This window comes from Pyxicephalus adspersus, chromosome 2 (assembly GCF_032062135.1).
Source record: "Pyxicephalus adspersus chromosome 2, UCB_Pads_2.0, whole genome shotgun sequence".
Lineage (NCBI taxonomy): Eukaryota > Metazoa > Chordata > Amphibia > Anura > Pyxicephalidae > Pyxicephalus > Pyxicephalus adspersus.
The window spans coordinates 133,480,428-133,501,693 of NC_092859.1; the positions used below are offsets into that span (position 1 = coordinate 133,480,428).

At 36.3% G+C, this 21,266-nt stretch overlaps 1 protein-coding gene across 1 annotated transcript in view; it reads left to right on the plus strand.

The window, feature by feature from the left end:
- Positions 1-444: 444 nt before the first annotated feature.
- Positions 445-21,266, plus strand: part of LOC140324514 (elongation factor-like GTPase 1) — a 31,420-nt gene continuing 10,598 nt past the window's right edge. Inside the window, exons 1-3 of the mRNA XM_072402454.1 lie at positions 445-592; positions 4,911-5,890; positions 14,889-15,073. Of these exons, the coding sequence (XP_072258555.1) occupies positions 450-592; positions 4,911-5,890; positions 14,889-15,073 (1,308 nt within the window). The 5' untranslated portion in view covers positions 445-449. The remainder of the gene's footprint in view (positions 593-4,910; positions 5,891-14,888; positions 15,074-21,266) is intronic.

Below are 21,266 nucleotides of genomic sequence, written 5' to 3' on the forward strand. Positions count from 1 at the left end.
GATTTGAGACCTACTGTGGGGACTAGTGAATGTTAAACCTGAATGTAATAATAACCACATTGAGGAGGAGCCTTTTAACTTGTCAATATGCCTTTGGAATGTGAGAAAAAACCTGGGCATCTAGAAGAAGCCTACACAAACACAGGGAAACCAATTTCCATTAATATTACTGGTATAAGTCAACAACCCAAGTTGCCAGCAAGAATGGCGACCACCTAACCTTTTATGCTTAGTCCATATGCAGATATTTAGTATGGTAAAGTGTCTGTGGTCTGTCTCTGAATACCTGTACAGTGTCATTCTACTGCCAGGTTTTCTTATTATCAACAAATTGATATTTATTTGTTTTCCTCCATGTACCCTTTAAATTCTTCAACTGATGAATATAATTATTGCCTACAAATATCATATTTTCCTGATATATATGTGTATGTTTTTATCTAGGTGAAATGCCGCAGCTGGTAAAAGGAATGAAGCTTTTAAACCAAGCGGATCCCTGTGTAGAAGTTCTGATCCAGGAGACAGGAGAACATGTACTTATTACAGCCGGAGAGGTTCACTTGCAACGATGCCTTGATGACTTAAGAGAGAGGTTGGAAAAAACAATATATATAATATTCTGTAAACAGATTGTAGTTGTCTTTGACCAGGCACCGATATATTCCTTTTAGTTAGCTGGAGTTTCTCATCCAAAAATCTTTCAGCATCCTTTGGCCCTTAAGTACATTTATTAATGGCTATAAAATGATGTGCTGCTGGCGAGTGCTGCCTCGTCTCTGCCCTTGCATCCATCGTGAGCTCTTTTTGGCAGGCTACCTCTCATTACTTGTCACTGAATGGGATCGCTTCATTTATAGCTACATGCTCTGTGGACGATGGATTTTCCAATTAAAAAGCAATGTAACTGTAATAAAACCGTGTATTTATCTATACGTGTATCTAATACTGCATTATCGATATAGATGGTTGTTCTTTAATCTTTCCTTTCTGTTCTTTAATGATTTTTTTTCTCTCCATGCCTAAATTTTTTTAGGTCTTGGCCTGTTATCCAAGTAGAATTTTAAGAAGATTTAAAATGATATAAAATCCATAATATTTTTTTTAAATTGATCTTAAATTTTGTCGGGCTCTTAATTTTGGCTACACTGAATCTCATATATATAGTTCTTACTTCTACTCCAATATCATTAAAAAAATTGTATAATTTGTGTTGAACTGTACATTAAGACATTTTTATTTTCAGATTCCACTTGTGTGGTATAAATATTGTTTTATATATTTATTTTTTTAAATTATATATTCCTCATAGACCTCACAAAATAAACCCCCCTAGCGTAATTTTTTTAATTTAAAGGGTATTTTTTTTTTTCTTTTGGGTAAACTTAATTACTAAAATTTTAATTATTATAGCTAATTGCACTGACCTAGATTTTAATATTACTATTATTAATAAACAGGATTTATATAGTGCCAACAGATTATGCAGTCTGTACATTAAATAGTGGTTGCAAATGACAGACAGATACAGACTGACACAGAAGAAGGAGAGGACCCCGCCCCAAAGAGCTTACAATCTAGGAGGTGGTGGTTAATGTTTAACACTTTGAAGACTCCTTTACCATATTGTTAAGTAAAGCAGCTTTATAATTATTATTACTTGACTGTCCCGTGTACTGCACGGGACTGCAATCTAGTGCAGGATCACTCTGGTTCTACTATTCATATTTGCTATAGATCTTAACCGGTAGCGCATATATTAGCACATAAACTATAAATTAGACTGACTTAATTCTATTAATTTGACAAACCAAGACAAGGACAGATGTATATTACTGTATTGTAGTTGGATCACAGTTAGAAAAGCTGTTATGAGTCTGAGTAATTATTGTCCCTTGTGACTGAACAGCCGGCATCCAGTTCTCTGTTCCAAGTACCAGATCACCATATGTCTCCCTAAAACTTGTTATAATGGGCAGAGAATGACTTAGGATGGATGGAAGTCATCAGTTGGGCATTATCCAAATGGCTTGTATATTTTTTAGTCTAGCACAGACTTAGTTAAACTGTGGTTTCCAGCTGTTGAGGAACTACAGGTTCAGTCTTTATAGGTTTGAAGCTGTTTTTTCTTTTAGTAAGAAACCAAATGATATACTACTGTTCTGCTAAATCAAGGTATGGCTAATTTGTGTCCAATAATGTATGGCTTATTTTTGGCTACCATGAGTTTAGCAAAATATTAAATATCTAAGTACTGAGGATTTAGGAACTCATAACATTTCTTTACAGGTATTATTTGATAATCTCATTTATATACACACTGTTGGATTCAGGTAGGCCTCTTACACTTAAAATAGGTAACTGTATAGCATACCTGGCTGTACTTCATTGAAAGGCAAACACATTTAAAGTAGAACTAAACCTGTGTCCATGTTCCTTCGTAGCGTCACCATCTTCTCTATTCTCTTCCAGTGAAGGATCTTTAGCCATCTAGATTGGCTGGACCAGGATGACATAACTTTATTGCAGGAATTCATTCATTTCCAGCAAGTGCAGAGGAATCCAGGATTGCTGGATTGCTGAAAAATGACAATGCCACATGTGCAGCTCAGCTTTTTTCTAGATTCCCGAAGTGATCAGGCAGGTAGCAGCAATTATTGCAAAAGAGGCATTGTCTGTCCCTTTCTGCAATAATAACTTGCCTGATCATGTACACATAAAATTGGAACTTTAGTTCCACTTTAAGACACCATGTATGACAAACTCTATGTGCATATCTAAAAGACTTCTTTATGCATATTTGGGAATGGTTTTTTATAAAAAAAAACAATGTTTTTGGTCTTTTAATCTCCCTGCCATTTGATGCACAAACCAAATTGACACTGTCCCGAGCCAAAAGAGATTATTATTATTATTATTATTAAACAGGATTTATATAGCGCCAACATATTACGCAGCGCTGTACATTAAATAGGGATTAGTTATATTTATTAATATATTTAGACAATGTCTAAGTAAAACATGAAGGCCTAATTAAATGTAGCACGTGTTTCTGCATGCATTTGCTTATTGCAATCACAGATGCGTGCGCACAGGCACTTTATTAACATGGCTTCCCCCTGCATTTAGGTAATTGTAGGCCAAAGGATCAGAAGCCAAAGTATGTTGTATAAAAATTTTCAGCCATACCCTGATGATGTAATGGTTTGTAGCAGGCACATTTCAGGATTAATAATGAGGCATTTGTATGTACTGGAGACACTTTGCTGCACCATGCTAGGAAGGAAATTTGTTTGTTACCACCTTCCCCATAGGTGTTCGTTCTCTTCTACAGCCTGACTTCTAAACTTAGACATTGTGTTACGTCCTATTAATGTTTTTCCTGCATGGGTTTTTTGTTTCCCTTTTTATTTTCTCGCACATGGAAAGCACATTAACAGTTTACTTGGTAACTTACAGCCAAGTCGTGCTTCCCTTTTCAGGGATTCATCATATTGCCAGATTAATCCCTTAGCTTGCTAAAATGCCGCTGTTCCTCTCGAGCAGCTCACACAACATAAAATAGAGAATGTCTCCAGCTTTTAGGGAGCTACATATTCTGCCAGCTACAACTTCTTAATTCCTGGAAAACTTTTTCTACAGCCCTTATACCATATTCTGATGTAGTTCTGGTAGTAGCTTTTTTTTTTATAATGGCAGCAAATAACTAATTCTAATTGTGGGTTATGGTGTGTTTTTCATTGCACACCTAAAGAGATTTCTATTCCTATATTATGAAATTCTCGATTAATTTATAGGAAGAGCGAAAGGCTGCATGGTGTCCATATTCAGCTTGCTTACCAGCCGCTCCAGCACAGACTGCATGTAACATTGCTTCCTTTCACAAGTCTGTCCTAAAGCAACTGGTACGTGAGGGGGATTTGGATGGCTCCCACTGATCTGTTTGGGTGTAGTAAACCATTACTGCAAAGTGTGAGACTCTCCCAACACTGAAATATACTGAGATGTTTTACTTTCCCAGAATATATTTTAATGAAATAAAGCAACTATCTGTTATTCTTTCTAAAGTTTTATAATTACTGTACAGATCACCAAAACATTTTTTTTAGGCACAATTTAATCACCTGTTATTCTTGCTGTTGTTATTGCTGTTTAGTAGATCCAATATCTGCAATTGTCTTAGGGACCATTATCACTGGGACAGGAAATATTAGAAATGTCAAAATGTTACAGTTGTCCCTTAAATAAAAAGCAAGGTGAAATGTCCCAGTGCTGAGAACTCTCAAAAGGGGAGTCTCCCTTTAAAAGAAGTTCTTTTACTTGATGTCTTTGGGACATGAAGTGATATACAGACACAAATAGGATGTGCCATGATTTCTAATCCTTCTTGAATTTTGTCTAGTTTAAATGCCAGTAATCTGAAATCAGTATATTTGTGCAGTACATATGCATTTGCAGTGTTCTTTTCCTAGGTAAAAAATAAATACAGTTGATTTGCCAAAAATCTTTAGTGCTCTTTATCTCCTGCTTAAGGGAATGCAGGGTCTATCTTGCCTTGAAATCCCTAGCAGCATTATCCGCCCTGCCAGCTGCATTACAGAACACCACCTATCTTATATCCCTGTCTGACCCTATCCATATTTATTTGTTCATTTATTTCCATGTAAAACAATGCTGCTGCCCTAATTGTACAGAGCCACCTCACTTGCTGGGTCTGATTTAATAAAGCTCTCTAAGGCTGGAGATGATAGCCTTTCATGGGAGAACCTTAATGATCCAGCAAACCTGGAATATATTTTTGGCAACTAATAATTCAACAATTTTTTACAAAATATTAAAGGTTTTTTTGGTTTTCCTTGTTCTTAAAGTAATCTTACTTTTTTCTTCTTCTTTTTTTTTTTTTATGTATGTAGGTTTGCCAAAATTCAGGTGAGCTCATCAGCCCCAATTATTCCATTTCGGGAAACTATAATCAGGCCACCAAAAGTAGATATGGTAAATGAAGATATTGGAAAGCAGCATAAAGTAGCCATTATACACCAGGTGAAAGAAGAACAAAGTAAGATGCCTGAAGGAGTTCAGATTGATGCTGATGGCCTTGTGACTGTACCTACACCAAATAAACATGCCACCCTCAGTGTCCGAGCAATGCCTCTTCCAGAAAAGGTCACTGAGCTCCTGGAGAAAAACAGTGATTTGATTAGAACCATGGAGCAGATTAATCTAGATATAAATGAAGGCAGTAATGCTAATGTTAATGATACAACAATCAGCAGAATTCATGAATTTAAAAATCAGCTTGAGCAACATTTACAGGGTAGAAGGTGGAGAAATGCCGTTGACCAGATCTGGTCATTTGGTCCACGACGTTATGGGCCAAATATTTTGGTAAATCGTATTGAAGGTTATGAAAGACCATCTGTCTGGCAATGCCTTGAAAAAGTGTCCAAACAATGTAAATATCGGAGCTTTGATAACAGCGTCGTAAGTGGATTCCAGCTTGCAACCCTATCTGGACCTATGTGTGAAGAACCTTTAATGGGTGTCTGTTTCATTGTGGAAAGACTAGATATTTGTAAATCCATAATTCTAGATAGACAAGATTTAGAAGAGAAAATTGTAACAAAGACTTCAGATGCTGAACCTATAGATGATGCTACAAGGCCAAACACTGATGGAAATGATATCTTAGAAGACAGTCAGGAGTGTTCAAAAGTTCCAGAAAAGTCTAATAAATGGAAAGATTTGCTGCTTTCAGACTGTTATGGACCTTTTTCTGGACAGTTAATTGCAACAATGAAGGAAGCGTGCCGGTACGCTTTTCAAGTCAAACCCCAGAGGCTTATGGCTGCAATGTACACTTGTGAAATCATGGCCACAGCAGAAGTCTTGGGTGAGTGCACATTGTTATTCCAGAAACTCTGATAATGTCATTTAACAATTATTTATTAATATGGTTTATATTAGTTATAAATAGTTTACCCGTTCAAGACTGTACACACTTGTGTTACTATGTAGCTAATTGCCTGTTTATATGATATATTTATATATCATATAAATTTTATGTGTGTTATTTGTTGTAGTTTAGAGAATATCTTCAAGTGGATTTCCATTATTTTAAACATTCCTTACTTTAATCAGAACTTTGTGTGTAGTACCATGTCAAGGTGTCCATCTACCATAAACCTTCTGCACACAGTGAGACCCTCACAGAACACAGTGAGTTCTACTTTCAAAGTATGTGGAATCCAGAATAAGTAGCGAGATCCCATATGTTAGTGCTGGAAACAAGCATAAATGGTAGGGAAGGTTTCCCAATACCATTTCACTTCATGTCCCAAAAATGCAAAAGGAAGTTAGAGGAAATCATCCAAAGTAAGGGGAATTTATCTTATCGACAGTTGTTCTGGAAACAGGTGTTTCCATTAGCGTATTTTACCTTTCCATTAATTCTGGGAACAGTTACCCTACCAAAAGCATTTATGATTCTCTACTCAACAATATTATGAATTGCATTCCCGCCACCCTGCATAGCCCTGAAGGTAACATCCCTAGACATTATGCAGCTTTGCTGCTTCCTTAATCACCTCTTTGGATTATGACACTAATGAGGTTCTTCCAGGGTCTTTCCTCTTGTAAGCTTCCCAACCATCAAGTTCACATTGCCCATTAACATTTTCATTTGGCAGAACCATGAAATCCAGCAACCACTTTATCTCATTGTACATATCTATTTAATATCTCTTTGACTTGTTACTGTGTAGGGAATTTTACACAACTATATATATTTGTTCACCATTGCAGATTACTTCCGAGACTGGTGACAACCACTGTCCTTTTCTATGAGGAAGAATGCAGCAGGGAGCCTCCTGCTTGTTCTCCTACTTTCCCTCTCTTTAAAACTTACCAATGTTGTATGTACAGGGCTCGTTTGTTCTACTGTTGCTGCAAACATTAAAAAAAAATATTTTTTCAGCACCAGAGATTTAAAGTCTTTATGTAGAAGACATAGACGTTCCGATTTAAAGAAGACTTGTGGATTCCAGTAAATTATCCAGTGGATTCATAAATAAATAAGCTAAATTTGTTGGAGTTCTCCTGTCATCACTGAATCAGAATCACCTGAAATCTCTAATAATTTAAGAAGTCATCTGTGGATCCCTAATTTGTAATTGGCGTTAATCAGTCTGTTACAGTTGCATAGTTTAAATGAGCTGGGCAATAAATAACACACATGTTTAAATATTGAGTTGTTTGCTTTTCCCATTTCTTTAGAAAAGTAACATCACCCTGAATCGCCCAGCACTCCTGTATAGACTTGCACAATTGCAGGTGCAGGTTCGTCATTGCTTTGCGTAATCAAAAATCTCTTATGTAATATAGCCCTCAGGATAAAGAGTTGACCTTTATGGATATGTATTTTTTATTACAAATCATTTCTGTATTTGTCTATAAATCATTTTACATTAACAAACCAGTTTAACCCGTTCACAGTCACAGACAGATTATCTTGTTCGGACTGGGAAGACCTATTATTAAAGTGTTTTTTTTTTCCATGTAAGCTGCCCACCTTGTGCTCCTTGTCAGTCATAGGGAAGGTCCAATGCAGTAACATTGGCTGATATCTTAGCTGCTTCACTACTTACTATGTGTGTTTGCTTTCAGTCCTATTTCCAAATAAACTTGTAGGTAGCATGGTGGCTCAGGTTAGTGCTCTGGCCTTTAAAGCGCTGGGTCCCAGGTTCAAATCTCGGCCAGGACACTGGCATGAAGTTTGCAGGTTCTCCCCGTGTCTGTGTGGGTTGACGTGTATTAAAGACATATGGTGGTGACATTAGCGCTGCGTAATATGATGGCGCTATATAAATGCTGTGTAATAATAATAGGTAGACAGATTGAGATCTTAAAGACAGGATAAAATAGGTAGGGTAATTGATAGGTTACTAATTTGCTTGATGAAATATTAAATATATAGGATAGGGTTAGTTGAATTGGGTAATTAGCTTAGTAATGTCAGCTGATTAATGATTAATTTGCACTTTCTCATATCTAAAAAGTAATCAGATCTGTTAATTAAATTAAGTGTCATGTATGTATTAGTGATCAAATTTGATGTTAAAATGATTAATGACCTGATCAACCAGTCAATATTTAAATTATTCAAATTAAAAACATTTTTTTTTGCTGAACATACACCTACATTTACATATAATATGCAAAGTCATCTGCTATTAGTTTAATATTTATGGGCAGCATGGTGGCTCAGAAGTAAGTGCTCTGGCCTTTGCATCACTAAGGTCCCAGCTTCAAATCCCGTCCAGGACACTATCTGCATGGAGTTTGTAGGGTCTCCTGTGTTTGTGTGGGTTTCCTCCAGGTACTCCGTTTTCCTCCCTTATTCCAAAAACATGCCGTTAAATGGCTAGCCCCCAAAAGTGACCTTGTGCTGTAAATAAAGACATTTGACTATGGTAGTTATATTAGGTTGTGAGCCCCTTTGAGGGGCAGCTAGTGACATGACTACGAACTTTGTACAGCGCTGCATAATATGATGGTGCTGTATAAATACTGTGTAATATTATTAATAATAATGGTTAACAAGTTTTTAAACTAGCACCTTACAGGGGAACTAAACCTCACTACACTCACCTGTCCCCCTTCTGTCACAAGTCACTACCATTTTCTTTTTTCTTCTCTTCCTTCTTGCAATCTTTGGCCATCTCAATTGAGATTGCTGTATAATTCCCTGGCTGATAGAACATTTTAATAGTGGAACTTTAAGAACTAATAATAATTCTACTTTAAGAACTATTTCAAATGTGCAGCTGACCATGGAGTTCTATCACAGGCTTAACTTCTCTCCCAACAGCTCCCACTATTTTGTGGACTTTTATGCATGCGGCTGCTGTTACAGTAAAGTTCCTGAAAGTGACAAGACGCTTCTAATTGCATAGTTGCTTATGGTACCTCAACCACTTCCACACAGGACCACACTCAACAGCATGACAAGATGGTTGTAAATGGTGGCTAAAAGATGAATGTTTCAGTTGAAAGTCCAAAAAGGGCCTTAGGGGAAATTACATTTTGTTTTTGTTTTCCAAAGTTCCAAAGTTTGTGTAAAAGTCCCAAAGCTTATGTCATGTAGATCATCAGGTGAAATTTTTCACAATAAACTGTATGGCCTAACCAGGGTTCCTCCAGGGGTTGTTAGGGGTTCCTTGAGCCATGAACAATTTGTGCCTCTCAGGTCAGTTTAACTGATACCAATGATCTTTTTGGTTATTGTAAAGGCGACGTTCTTTCTACTGACCACCAAGTCAATGTACTTTAGGCTGTTGATAATGTTAATATTCATGTCAGGGGTTCCCTAATGTTATTTCAAGGGTTCCCTCATTAAACAAGTTGGGAAACAAATATCCTTAATAGCCCGTTCCATCAGACTTTGTAATTGAGGGACAGTAGTGAGCATTTCAGTGCGTTATCTTTAAGACTGAAGTAGTTTGGTGCCTTGCAGTGTGAATTAAATAAGCATACTGTCTTGAGCATGTCGATATTAATATAAGAACAAAATAATGTTTTCCTTTTAATCCTAATTGAGCAAGAAGGAGATGTTTTGAAGTTTTTTTCAGAACAAAAAAAGCCATTCTGAGAGATTTTAGAGCCTCAGAATGTTTTTTTACACTGGGAACTTCAAGGCCCAAGGCACATTTTACAAATGTTCTTCATCAGCCTTTCTTTTAAATCCTTACTTCTAAAAGAACACTATCCAGCAGGCCCTGGGCTATCATCCCAGAGTATGTTGTTGCATTGCAGACCTCAAGAATACATGCCATTTAAAAAAAGGTGTACATAAAATAGTTTTTTCTCATGTACCTGTAATATATCTGTCAAGGTTTCTAATAAAAATATTTGTTTATAGCTTACATACAATCATATCTACTGTTTTACCTTTTCATAAAAGTTATGGTACTTTTTTCATCAATGCTGATTTCGTCAAAAAGTGAACACAGCTTGCATATTCAGTTACACTTCTCGCAATTACCTTACATTTAATGTTATGGCTGTATTGAAGTCACAATGCACTGGTGCCATAGCTCTTGGAAAGAGGGGATACCCTTTTCAATAGCTGTTAATGTCAGTACAGCTAGAGCAAGAATATCATTTTCAGTCGCCTTTGTAATAAGATTTCTAAGTCATCAGCTCCAGGTTGGCCTAGGTTAGGGCAAGAATTCAACTAATAAATGTCAATCAGCATGATTGTGGGTTTTTTTCAGGTGCTTTGCCCTTGAAGTAGCAATAAATCAGTTTCTGATTTAAGTAGCATTAAGTAGTATTAAATCAGATAATTGCACATGTTTAATAGTTTCAGGTTCATAGTTTCCAGGTAAAAATATAAAACTGTTTTTGAAGAGAGATCTAATATGCGTTGTTTAAAAACAAATATACCACATTGACAAATATCAAACGAAAGGGGAAGGGGAAAAATCAGCTTGATCTATTGAAACCTGTACACTCTATTTTTTTTAAAACATATGTAATATGGTTAAATACAGTGGTTTGCTATATATATATATATATATATATATACACACAAACCACTGTATTTGAAGATTTATAACAGGCATTTAAACAGATTAAAAAACCTTCCTTCATACACGAAAGACTACATGGTTGGCATGTAGGACATGAACAATCATTCCAAATTTTAACAACTGACCAGATTCTGCCCAACTAACATTTAGCAGGATTGTATTATAAGTGTTGCACTAAATATTTTTTTCCTTTATATTTATATTTATATTTTTTTCAGTTTAATTACACATGTTTATTTATTACATATATTTATTTTTGGAAATAACAATTCTTGAAGACCACATGGTTTGATACATATATACATGGTTGGATAAGGCAGCTCAGTGGTTAGTACTCTGGAATTTGCTGTGCTAGGTCCCAGGTTTGAATCCTGGCCAGGACACTATCTGCATGGAGTTTGCAGGTCCTCCCCGTGTTTGTGTGAGTTTCCTCCGGGTACTCTGGTTTCCTCCCACTTTCCAAAAACATGCAGTTAGGTTAATTGGCTCCGCTCAAATTAGACATTAGATTGTCGGCCGTTTGAGGGACAGCTAGTGACATGGCTACGTACTTTTCAAAGCGCTATGTAATGTGTTTGCGCTATTGAAATGAAGACAGTAAATGTTTTTGAAGATCTAAACTGCACAAACCATCATCTATATACCTGTTCACTTGAGGCATTATATCTTCTCATATCTGTAGATAAAGAGGCTTATTAATTGTTCTTCCTTAAATAATATATCCTTTAGAGATTTGCTATACCTCTTTTATATACAATTATACAACATAGCCAACGGCAAATTGTTAAAAGAAAAAGCTCACGCAACTTTTGTGCTTGCTCACTTCAGAAGTTTTGAAGGTGCTGTCAGTAGTCTGTAAAAAAGACATATTTTCAAAGACAAGCAGAGCAGAGGAACATTACTGAGAACAAAAGAAACACGATAGTCCTCAGCCACTTGTGTCTTTAGGTTTGAAATATGTAGGAGGGACTGAGAGATAAAAGCATGCAAGCATCTGTTGCTTTATTTATTACAATGCATTGTTAGATTTCTCATACTGACAGATCCTATACGTCATAAGTAATGGTTAATTCTAGTTATTAAATGGTATACCAGGTCCAATATATTCTTCTGTCAGCCAAGCTATATAATCCTAAAGCCCAGTTTGTTCACAATATGTCAGGGAATCAAACATAACTATTGTGAGCCCCTTTGAGAGACAATTAGTGATATGACTGTGGACTTTGTAAAGTGCTGCCTAATATGTCCACTTTATATAATTACTGTAAAATATTAATAGCTAAAAGGCTTGAATAACAAAGAATTATTATTCACTCTTTAATATCTCATTAACACTGAACCACTCCATCATATTTCTGATTTATGAGCAAATGCAGGATTTTGGCAAGTGGTATTCCAAATTAAAAGTTTACTAAAATGGGCATGTCCTATGTATATATATTACATTTACCATTAACCAAAAATATTATATTTTGCAACATGTTTGTGTTAGGTTTGTCAGTAACTCAAAAACGTATTTGGTTGGATGTTTTTGCATGTTTTTCTGAAATTGCAGTGCCAGTGTTATTCTTTGCCTTTTATTGGCTTCAATTTCTTTTCTATTAACAGCCACAGACTCTAGGAAAAGTAATTTTAAATACAATTGCACAGAATTCAAAAGTATTAATTACATTTTACAGTTTAACTCCACCTTTGTAACCTTTTTAACATTGAAGAATTCTTGAAATAACTTTAAGGTTATCAGGGAACCTCTGCTATAATTACTATATCCACAGCTCAGAGTACATTAGTGTTGTGGTCATTGGGAAGAATGTCACTCTTACAGGTAATCAAAATAATTATTGGTGTCCATTAAACTGACTTGAGAGGTCTAAAGTGCTCACGGTTTAAGGAAGATCTAGCAACCTCTGGGGGAACCCTGGTTGAGAAACACTGTCTTAACTGAATGTTAACCAAAAATTTTACTCAGGAATTTTAACCCAACTGTTGGGCGAGAATCTGACATAGTGGTCGCTCAACGTCATTCATGGATCTATCCTGACGAAAGAACGACCACTGTGCAAATCAATGGAGAAGAGTACAGTGGGATGCCATTCGCCTGTTCTCCCCTCCCCTCTCCATAGAACTGAACAGCGCTATGTGTACAGCTCTTATTTGTACACCTCTCACTATTTTGTCGCTGGAAACCATCATAAAAACCATTTCCAGCTACGAAAATTGCAGGTGTATACGCAGCCTTAGTCTTTCCCTGTACATTTAATCTTTGCTGATTTGATTCTAAATATAATTTGATGTATTTAATAATCATTGCATTGAGAAAATAACTAAATTCAAAGATCAGAAGTGCCTAGCGACCAGAATTCAGTTTATTGAATTATTCCAGGTGGATGCTGGGTGGGTACTGTTGGTGTTTAACATTCCATCTTGCACTTTTACTGAGTAAGCCAAAATGTATCCTGTTTATATAAGTGTTTGTGGGAAAGAACTGGCTGTGTTATTGAGTGTAAGTATCTGGTTGCATGAAAAGCCCTTCTTGTGAGCTCTTGCATGCATGAGGTCTATTAACAGCCTTGCACAGGCACCCCAACACTAGAGAGGTGTTAAGGCATTTTTATTTTGTATCTGTGATAATGCATTTAATCCTAAACAAATGAATACACTGATCAATTAAAACATTAAAACCACCTAATATTAGGTCTAATATTGTGTATACAATTCTGACCCATTGCGAACTGGGTTCCACAAGACTTCTGAAGGTGCACTTTGATATCTGGCACCAAGAATGTAGCAGCAGATCCTTTGAGCCACACTGCCTCTGCCAACCATAGTTCATCCTACAAATATCTCTACCACAGTTAAGTTATCCACAACTACCTGGCCATTAACATATCTAAATGGCAATGTTTAGAATTAGACCAGGACTCCTTTTTACATTGTTCCATGTCCCAGTTCCAATGGTAATGTGCCTGTTGTAGAAGCGGTTGGCAGTGGACATTGATTCTCTGAATGGTCTGTGGCTACACAACCCCAAATGCTTCAAGCTGCAATTAACTGTGTGTTCTTACACCTTTTTCTGATGAACAGTATTAGGTATTTCAGCGGTCTGTACTATTGTAGCTCTTCTATGGAATCTGATGAGACAGGTTAGCCATCCCCAACATGTATCAGTGAGCCTTGGTTTTTCCAGTTGACCTTCCTTGGGTCATTTTTGATAGGTAGTAACTACTTCATACTGGTGGCATACCACAAAACTTCCTTCTTTATGGATGTTTTGACCCAGTCATCTAGCCATCACAATTTTGTACTTGCCAAAGTGAAATAAATTCTTATGTTTGCTCATTTATTTCATGCCTACAACACATCCTCTTCATGAACTGACCATTCCCTTGCTGCCTCATATGCCTCATGCTCACTTTTACAGTTGCGATTGGAAAAGTTGCAATACTTCCTTCAGTATAGACACCTGTTATAGCACCAGGTGATTTCCATTCAGTTTGGTGTAATATACAAAAAAAATATATAATTTAGTGTTTGGTTGCAGTTGATTCAAAATAAAGTCCTAATGCAATCTAGATATGCCCCATTTTGTTAGCTAAAGAGCCACAGTTGTGCTTTATGTTCTCTGTGTACATTAAAAAATCAGGGCATGTAATTGTGAATGTGTTCTCTTAATTAAAAGGTGGTTTTATTGGCGTGAGACTGCAGGCACTGCATTGATACATTAGTGTGCTATTTAAACCTCAAAATTCATCCAACTTGGTTATAGTTTGTGAACATTGGTTCTTCTTTTCTATTCATAAAGTAAACACATTCTGTATATTTTTTATTATCAGCAAGTAAAATACTGATAGCTTTATTAGTTTAAGCAGTTTGTGACTTAAGGAAAATTTCATGGTTTTATTTTGCAGATTATGTCCCTTATTCGCCCATAAATAGGGCATTCTCCTCAGATCAAAAGGAAGCAGTAAAGTCTTTAAGCAATGATTCTTTATTAAAATTTTCAAACATTCTCTTTACATGTCACTTGGTATCACTAGATTCTGTGACAGTATGCAGAAGGAGATTCTGTTCTTAATGCAGAATAGCAGACATATTCAATTATTTAGTAACTAAAATGCATCATTTTAGCTTTTTATTTTTATCAGGAAGTCAACTTGTACAGAATGGAAGTTTTTTTTTTTTTGCTCGCCCCACGCTTCTTGGTGGCATTTTCAAATCAAGTCTTTGTGTTTTGCAGAAACTGATTGAAACCATTTGACTGACTGAATGGCTTTTGTTTTCTTATAAACATTTCCACAGGTCGTGTGTATGGTGTCCTGTCAAAAAGAGAAGGTCGTGTCCTGTTGGAGGAGATGAAAGAAGGAACAGACATGTTCATTATCAAGGCAGTGCTGCCCGTGGCCGAAAGCTTTGGCTTTGCTGATGAAATAAGAAAAAGGACAAGTGGCCTGGCCAGTCCCCAGCTGGTGTTCAGTCACTGGGAGGTAAACAAATTATCCCTTCTGAATAATCACTAGATCAAATAGGACCCGGAATGGATGCTTTGCAGATGGGGATCAGTATTTGTCTTCCTTGATAGCAGATGAAGAAACTTCAAAATACAATGTATTAGCAAAAATTTCACATGGTTCTCCTCAAAGGGAAGGGCTACCTTCCTCTCTGATGTCTTATTGAAGTTTTAGTATCCACAGTGTTTTCTATGCATATATATATATATATATATATATATATATATATATATATATAAATTTATCTTTTCCATGCACACTGATGTGTTACAGATGATACATGGTTGCTTTACTAACCACGGAAACAGAAATCAACCCTAATGAACCAACCTTCTAACTAACAAATTACAGTTGATACATAGGTACCTGCTGCTTATATACCAAAGCATCCAATACCCCAATAGGCCATTGACAACTCTTGTACTGCATGATAGGAGACTTTGAACATTCTTCTTTACCTCCTAAAATTCAATATTTGGTGTCTAGTTGCAAGGTTTGGGCATTGTGATATGGATAGCTGTAGGCTTGTCTAGCTCCATTGAAAAACTGACTTTCAAAAAGTAATATTTGTACTCAACAAGGAACTATAAACACCATTAGTACCAAAGGAGCCCATATTTCTAAAAAAGAGCATTATACCACTTCCCAGAAAGGTAAGTATAAAGTGATTCATTATAGAGCACTGAAGACAGGGTTGGGTCACTTTAAAAAACCCATTCCTGACCTAGTTGAAGGCAATGATGACTTATTTCATAAGTAAAATGTACTTCACATTCTGAGATATTGGGCATGCCAACCAACATTTTATTTGGTAAGAGAGAAATTGATATCTGGATTCCTTCATCCAGCAAATTCCGTACTTTTCTTTATTTGTTTGTTTATTGCATTGGCATAAGCTTATTGCACATTTGTATGCACTTAACATAGGCTGCTTTTTTGAGACATAGAATGTAACCCTCTGGAGCCATACGTAGTGAAAATTATTTTTAGCGTGACAGTAATATTTTACCAAACCTCATTATTCAGACAGAATATTCCTCCTAATGCTACCAGATTTTATTCTCTTTGGTAGATCATAGCCAGATTTCTTGTTTACTTCTATAATGGCCTGGATATAGTGTTACATCTAATAATTTGCTCTTAAAATGTTTCACGGTTTGAAAACTAATTTTGGAGAAGTGTGCTTCATTTCGTTTTGTTCTCATTTAGATAACAGCTGATCCTGCCTAGCAGGCACGCCCTGCTCCCATGCCAGATGTTAGGTGTCTGTCTGGGGCTGCATTGGATTTCAGGAGTGAAAACAACATTGAGATTTTTAAGACACATTAAAGCCTAGTGGGAGCTTTGATAGATTTGAAAGGAATGTAACGTAAGGAAAAACTTAACCAGCATATTAGATGAAGCATGTGGCTTGATACTCTTCTCAGTTCTGATTTCTCGCTACATTTTTTTCATTTCCAGAAGCCTGTCATTTATTGACCTTAAAGTTAAAGGATTTTTATATATTTTTACATTGTACGGCATATTTTAACACATTTTATACTAATACTAGATGTTGTGATTGAATGATAAAGAACAAATTAAAGAAAGGATAAAGGAAATAAATATAGTTAATCTAAATTCATTCTACACTAGATACATAAGACCTTTATAAATATGGGTTCCGTAGTAGGGGTCTGGCATCGGCCATCTCATACTGCTTAGTAATAAGAGAACTGAGCTGGGTGATGACTGATATCTCCTTGCAATTTAGAACTGAAGGTTGAAGTTGAGCTTATTTCCCAGAGGTACTAATGGCTTGGGTTCATTTATGTGGTGTGTAAATAACAGAAATCAAAATGATGTTACTGCAAGGGTTTTGTATATGATTGGAGCATTCCTATCCTATTATCCTTTAGCCCTCTGTGTTTAGTTTGAGAAATTTCTATACTAATCCTACTTTTTGCACACACATGGAAACTGGTGATGATAGATCCTGAATATGTTAACCTTATGATTGATAGCTGCCAGAAGATGGTTATGGAGATGTACTGATCTTACACTTTCAACAATGCCAGATTTAACATTAGCCTAAGCAAGTTGGTGGTTATTGGCAGCACAGACATAATCTATCATTAAATGATAAATCGCCAAACAACCAACTAGGCCGACTGCTGTTATTTTCTGTGGGAAGATGCAGTGGGGTGCCTCTTGCTTTTCCTTTTCCATCACCTCTGCATAGAAGTGGGCATTGCTCTGTGCACGGTGCTCATTCATTCTAGTGTTGCTGGAAACAATTGTTTCCCACAACACATATTTAATGCTCAAGTGGTGGCACTTTTTTTTCCCAGAAATACATTTTATGAACAATTATTCACACTTTGTTGCAGTATTTTGAGCCAAGTTAGGACCAATGAATTTGGAAAAGTTTGTCTAACAGAGCTGGACCTAGTTGAGTTCCAAAGGTTGTATGCTACAAGATCTGAGGAGCCCCATTGCTAATTTTCAGGGTGCAGATTAATAATGTGGTGAACTAGTGAAAGCAGAACTACAGTTCCCATTTGTGATCACACAGGGCTTTATTCTTCAATAGGCATTCTTACATGCTTGATCACTTATGTGGAACTGTCAAAATTGCTGAGCTGATGGCCAAAAATCACATTATGGATGAGAAGAAGGAATAGGATGGCATCACTATGCAACTGAACGGGGACAGGTAGGTATAGTGGGGTCTAGATCTGCTTTAAAAAGAAGTGGTGAAAAGGCTCTAATAGGCAGTAGTGATACTTTCCCCACCTCCTAGATTGTAAGTTCTTCGGGGCAGGGTCCCCTCCTCCTCCTGTGTCACTGTCTGTATCAGTCTGTCCTTTGCAACCCCTATTCAATGTACAGCGCTGCGTAATATGTTAGCGCTTTATAAATCCGGTTTAGTCATAGTAATAACAATAGTGATCCAATAATACCAATCTTTTATTAAACCTTTAAAAAAGATCTGTAAAAAAAAAAAAAATCACCTCCGTGCACCCTCTAATGTTGATTGTCAAATTTAAAATGTATTACCTAGTACTCCTGACAATCAATACCAAGCTCAGAGAAGGATATAAAGAGTGTGGTGTACTCTTGCTATACTATGTAATATTTTTTTATTATCTTCTGGACAATAAAAAAAGATAAAAAAACTTACACAGAGCCCAGCAATCCAACTTAATAAGTCCTAAAAAGTGTTATTAATGCAATTTTGACTTGTAGAATGAATATATTTTTTACTACTGGCTGTTTGTACATGGTGGAGTTGTCCTTTAAACTGAAGCAGTGATCAGCAATGATCTCTACAGACTAGAATGAGTCTATTTAAAGCAGCTCAACTGCAAGAAGCCTAACTGCTATGGGGCATGGATGTCAGTTGTTGGCGGAATTGCCAGATTAAAGCAACGTTTAGAGAGAAAATGTGAGCAATGAAGTGTAAGTAAGATATAGACACTGAGGTACGGCTGGTCTTTGTTTTATTTTTTTCTAACAAACCGATTGTATTCTACACCCACCATAGTTCTAATAATTCTAAATCATTCTGCTATCCTTCAGTCTATCTAAGAAGTCACAAAAAATGTATGGCCTTGGAGGTTAGTGCATTTTCTCTGTTTGTGTTTTATATATTAAAATGGATCTCATCTGTCATTTCAGGCAAGTCATTAAACTTGTCCTCTGTGACACTTGACATTTCAGTGACTAATGTATTCTCTTAATAAAATGGGTTATATTGTGCTTGCTAGGCTGCATCCCAAACTGCATTAGTCTTTTCAAAGATATATAGTGTAGTTTTCTGTGTTTTTCAAAGTAAGTTTATTTGTAGCAGACCGAAAAACTGTTACATGTCTAAAAAAGAAAAAATGCGTATGCCTGCATTATATCAGTCTTGCAGAAAAAAAAAGCTCTGTGATTGTAAAGCATATCATTTAAGCTTTGTCCCTGAGCAGTCGTAAGGCTAAGGAACTCTTGGCTGTGTAATAGTGTTGACAAATGCAGCACGGCTGAAATTCATTTCATTTATCAACTCAATTACAATAGAAAGTCATCCGCGATTTTCTTCTGTGCTATCCCTGAAAACCAGGGCTTTGAAATTGATATATAACAGACACAGACATGTGCCAGCCTCATGAAATATATTGTAATATAATCATAGATCAGGATTAAACTGGGAGTGTTTGGTCAGACTAGTCATCTAGACTTTTCTTAAATTTACCAAGAACAATAGGCTCTTGTAAATCCTAATTTCTTTATTTATATGTTCTTGTTTAGACTTTAGAACTTTGAAGGTTTGGCAGCATTATGTCTTTATCTTTTTGGCGTATAAATTGGAATAATGGGCATCAGCTGTGCAGGGCTTACATCTACTATACAGAATTATGCTCGGGTTACTTTATAGCTTCTATAGCAGAAAAGTAAGATTTATTGTAATAAAACCGTCAAGGCTACTGCCACTTGAAGAATGTTTAGGATTGTTACCAATATGGCAGCTCTTTGCTATTTTACATAAGAAACCACATTAATTTGAACGGGTTGCCCAACCCAGCTAGTCGTAAAGCATTGCTGTGTTTTTAAAGTGGAACTAAACCCCGCATTACTCACCATTTCCTCGTAGGGTGCTGCCATCTTCTTCTTTCTTACTTCCTCATTATGATCTTTGGTCAACTTGATTTGCTGGGCTGGCATGATGTAACTCTGCATAGGTGCATAGTAGTTCATTTACTCCTGGCACATGCAAAAGAAGGCAGGAATGGCAGGTATCCTGGCTAACAAAGTAGGAAGGAGAGATTATTGCAAAAATGACTATGTGAGTCCTTTTCTACAATAATGACCTGCTTGATCATATAATAAAGTTAGAACCTCCTCGTTAGAAGCTCAGTGCACAACTAAATCTGGCAGTGCCCTGCTACTTGTTCTGCAGTGCATTCCTAAGGAGCATTCGGATATTATTAGAACTAAATGGAAATCCAGCACACCAATGTGATTGCAGCACTTTACTGGAAATGAGCTCTAACTGGCATGGGGTCCTTTAGTGTTGACATCTAATATACTCTTATATTTTGTAACTGTTTAAACCAAGCATAGGCAAACTATGGTTTATGTGGCCCGTTGGGGTTTTAATCCAGCCTGTCAATTATTGGTGCAAAGTTGTCCATTGGCAAAAAAGAAGGACCAACAATACTGTTCCCACTAAAATTCAATGTCGTTTGAATGTAAATTTTTTTAGCTTTTAGGTAATGGCTTTTACACATAATTTTTTTCGATTCATACAAGTACTCTCCATCCATCTAATACTGGCACGGCCTGTCTGTCAAAATTTAGGGCTGGTACCCTGAGCCAAAAAGTTTGTTCACCCCTGGCTTTTAAACCGTATATTATTGATACTGGAAAACCAAGGGATATGAGATGAGTTCAGTACATAAAGACATTTATAAAGCTGTAAATGTGACATTAACAACAGCTGAATACACCACTGTAATTTCAAAGGGTGCTCTAGGTAGTTTACAGAATGTCACATTCACTGCATATAAGATAAACAATACCCCGAGTGTTATCAAGTATTAATAACAGGAATAAATATAGAGTTCATAGTTGCTCTGGCCCAACAAAAAAAAGTTGAGGTTTTCGCAAAGTATAAAGCATTAGGTTATAGCAGATTTTGATAGGAACAAAACTCAAACGTTAGGTGGTTGTATGTTATTTGATCTTTTTTTTTCTATGCATCAAGGTCTTTAACTTAACAAGCCCTTTGCTACAAAAATATTTTACTATTAAATATGTTGGACACAAGTACTTTTTACAGTTTTTTGGGGTAAAATGCTGACCATGTCCATGGCACTGCTGGTAGCAAGACTAACACAAGAGTAGACCTAGTGTTTGATACTTGCCTTGTTTTTTTCAATATTGCAAATATAAAACTTCTCTCTTTTGATTACAACCTGATATGTGAATTGCACAGTGAGCATTTAAACAAACAATAAAAATCCAAAGGTTATTGGTTTTCACTGCTGTTTGCAATGGATTTAATCCTATTCTTGCTGTCATTAGTTGTTGTACACAAAAGATCATCCTAACAAGTACACACTACTGTTGTGCTGAAACTCAGAAATAGGTTTTTGATGTTACACTGCTAAATTCTGGTTGCTACATATTTTTTTAAAAATGA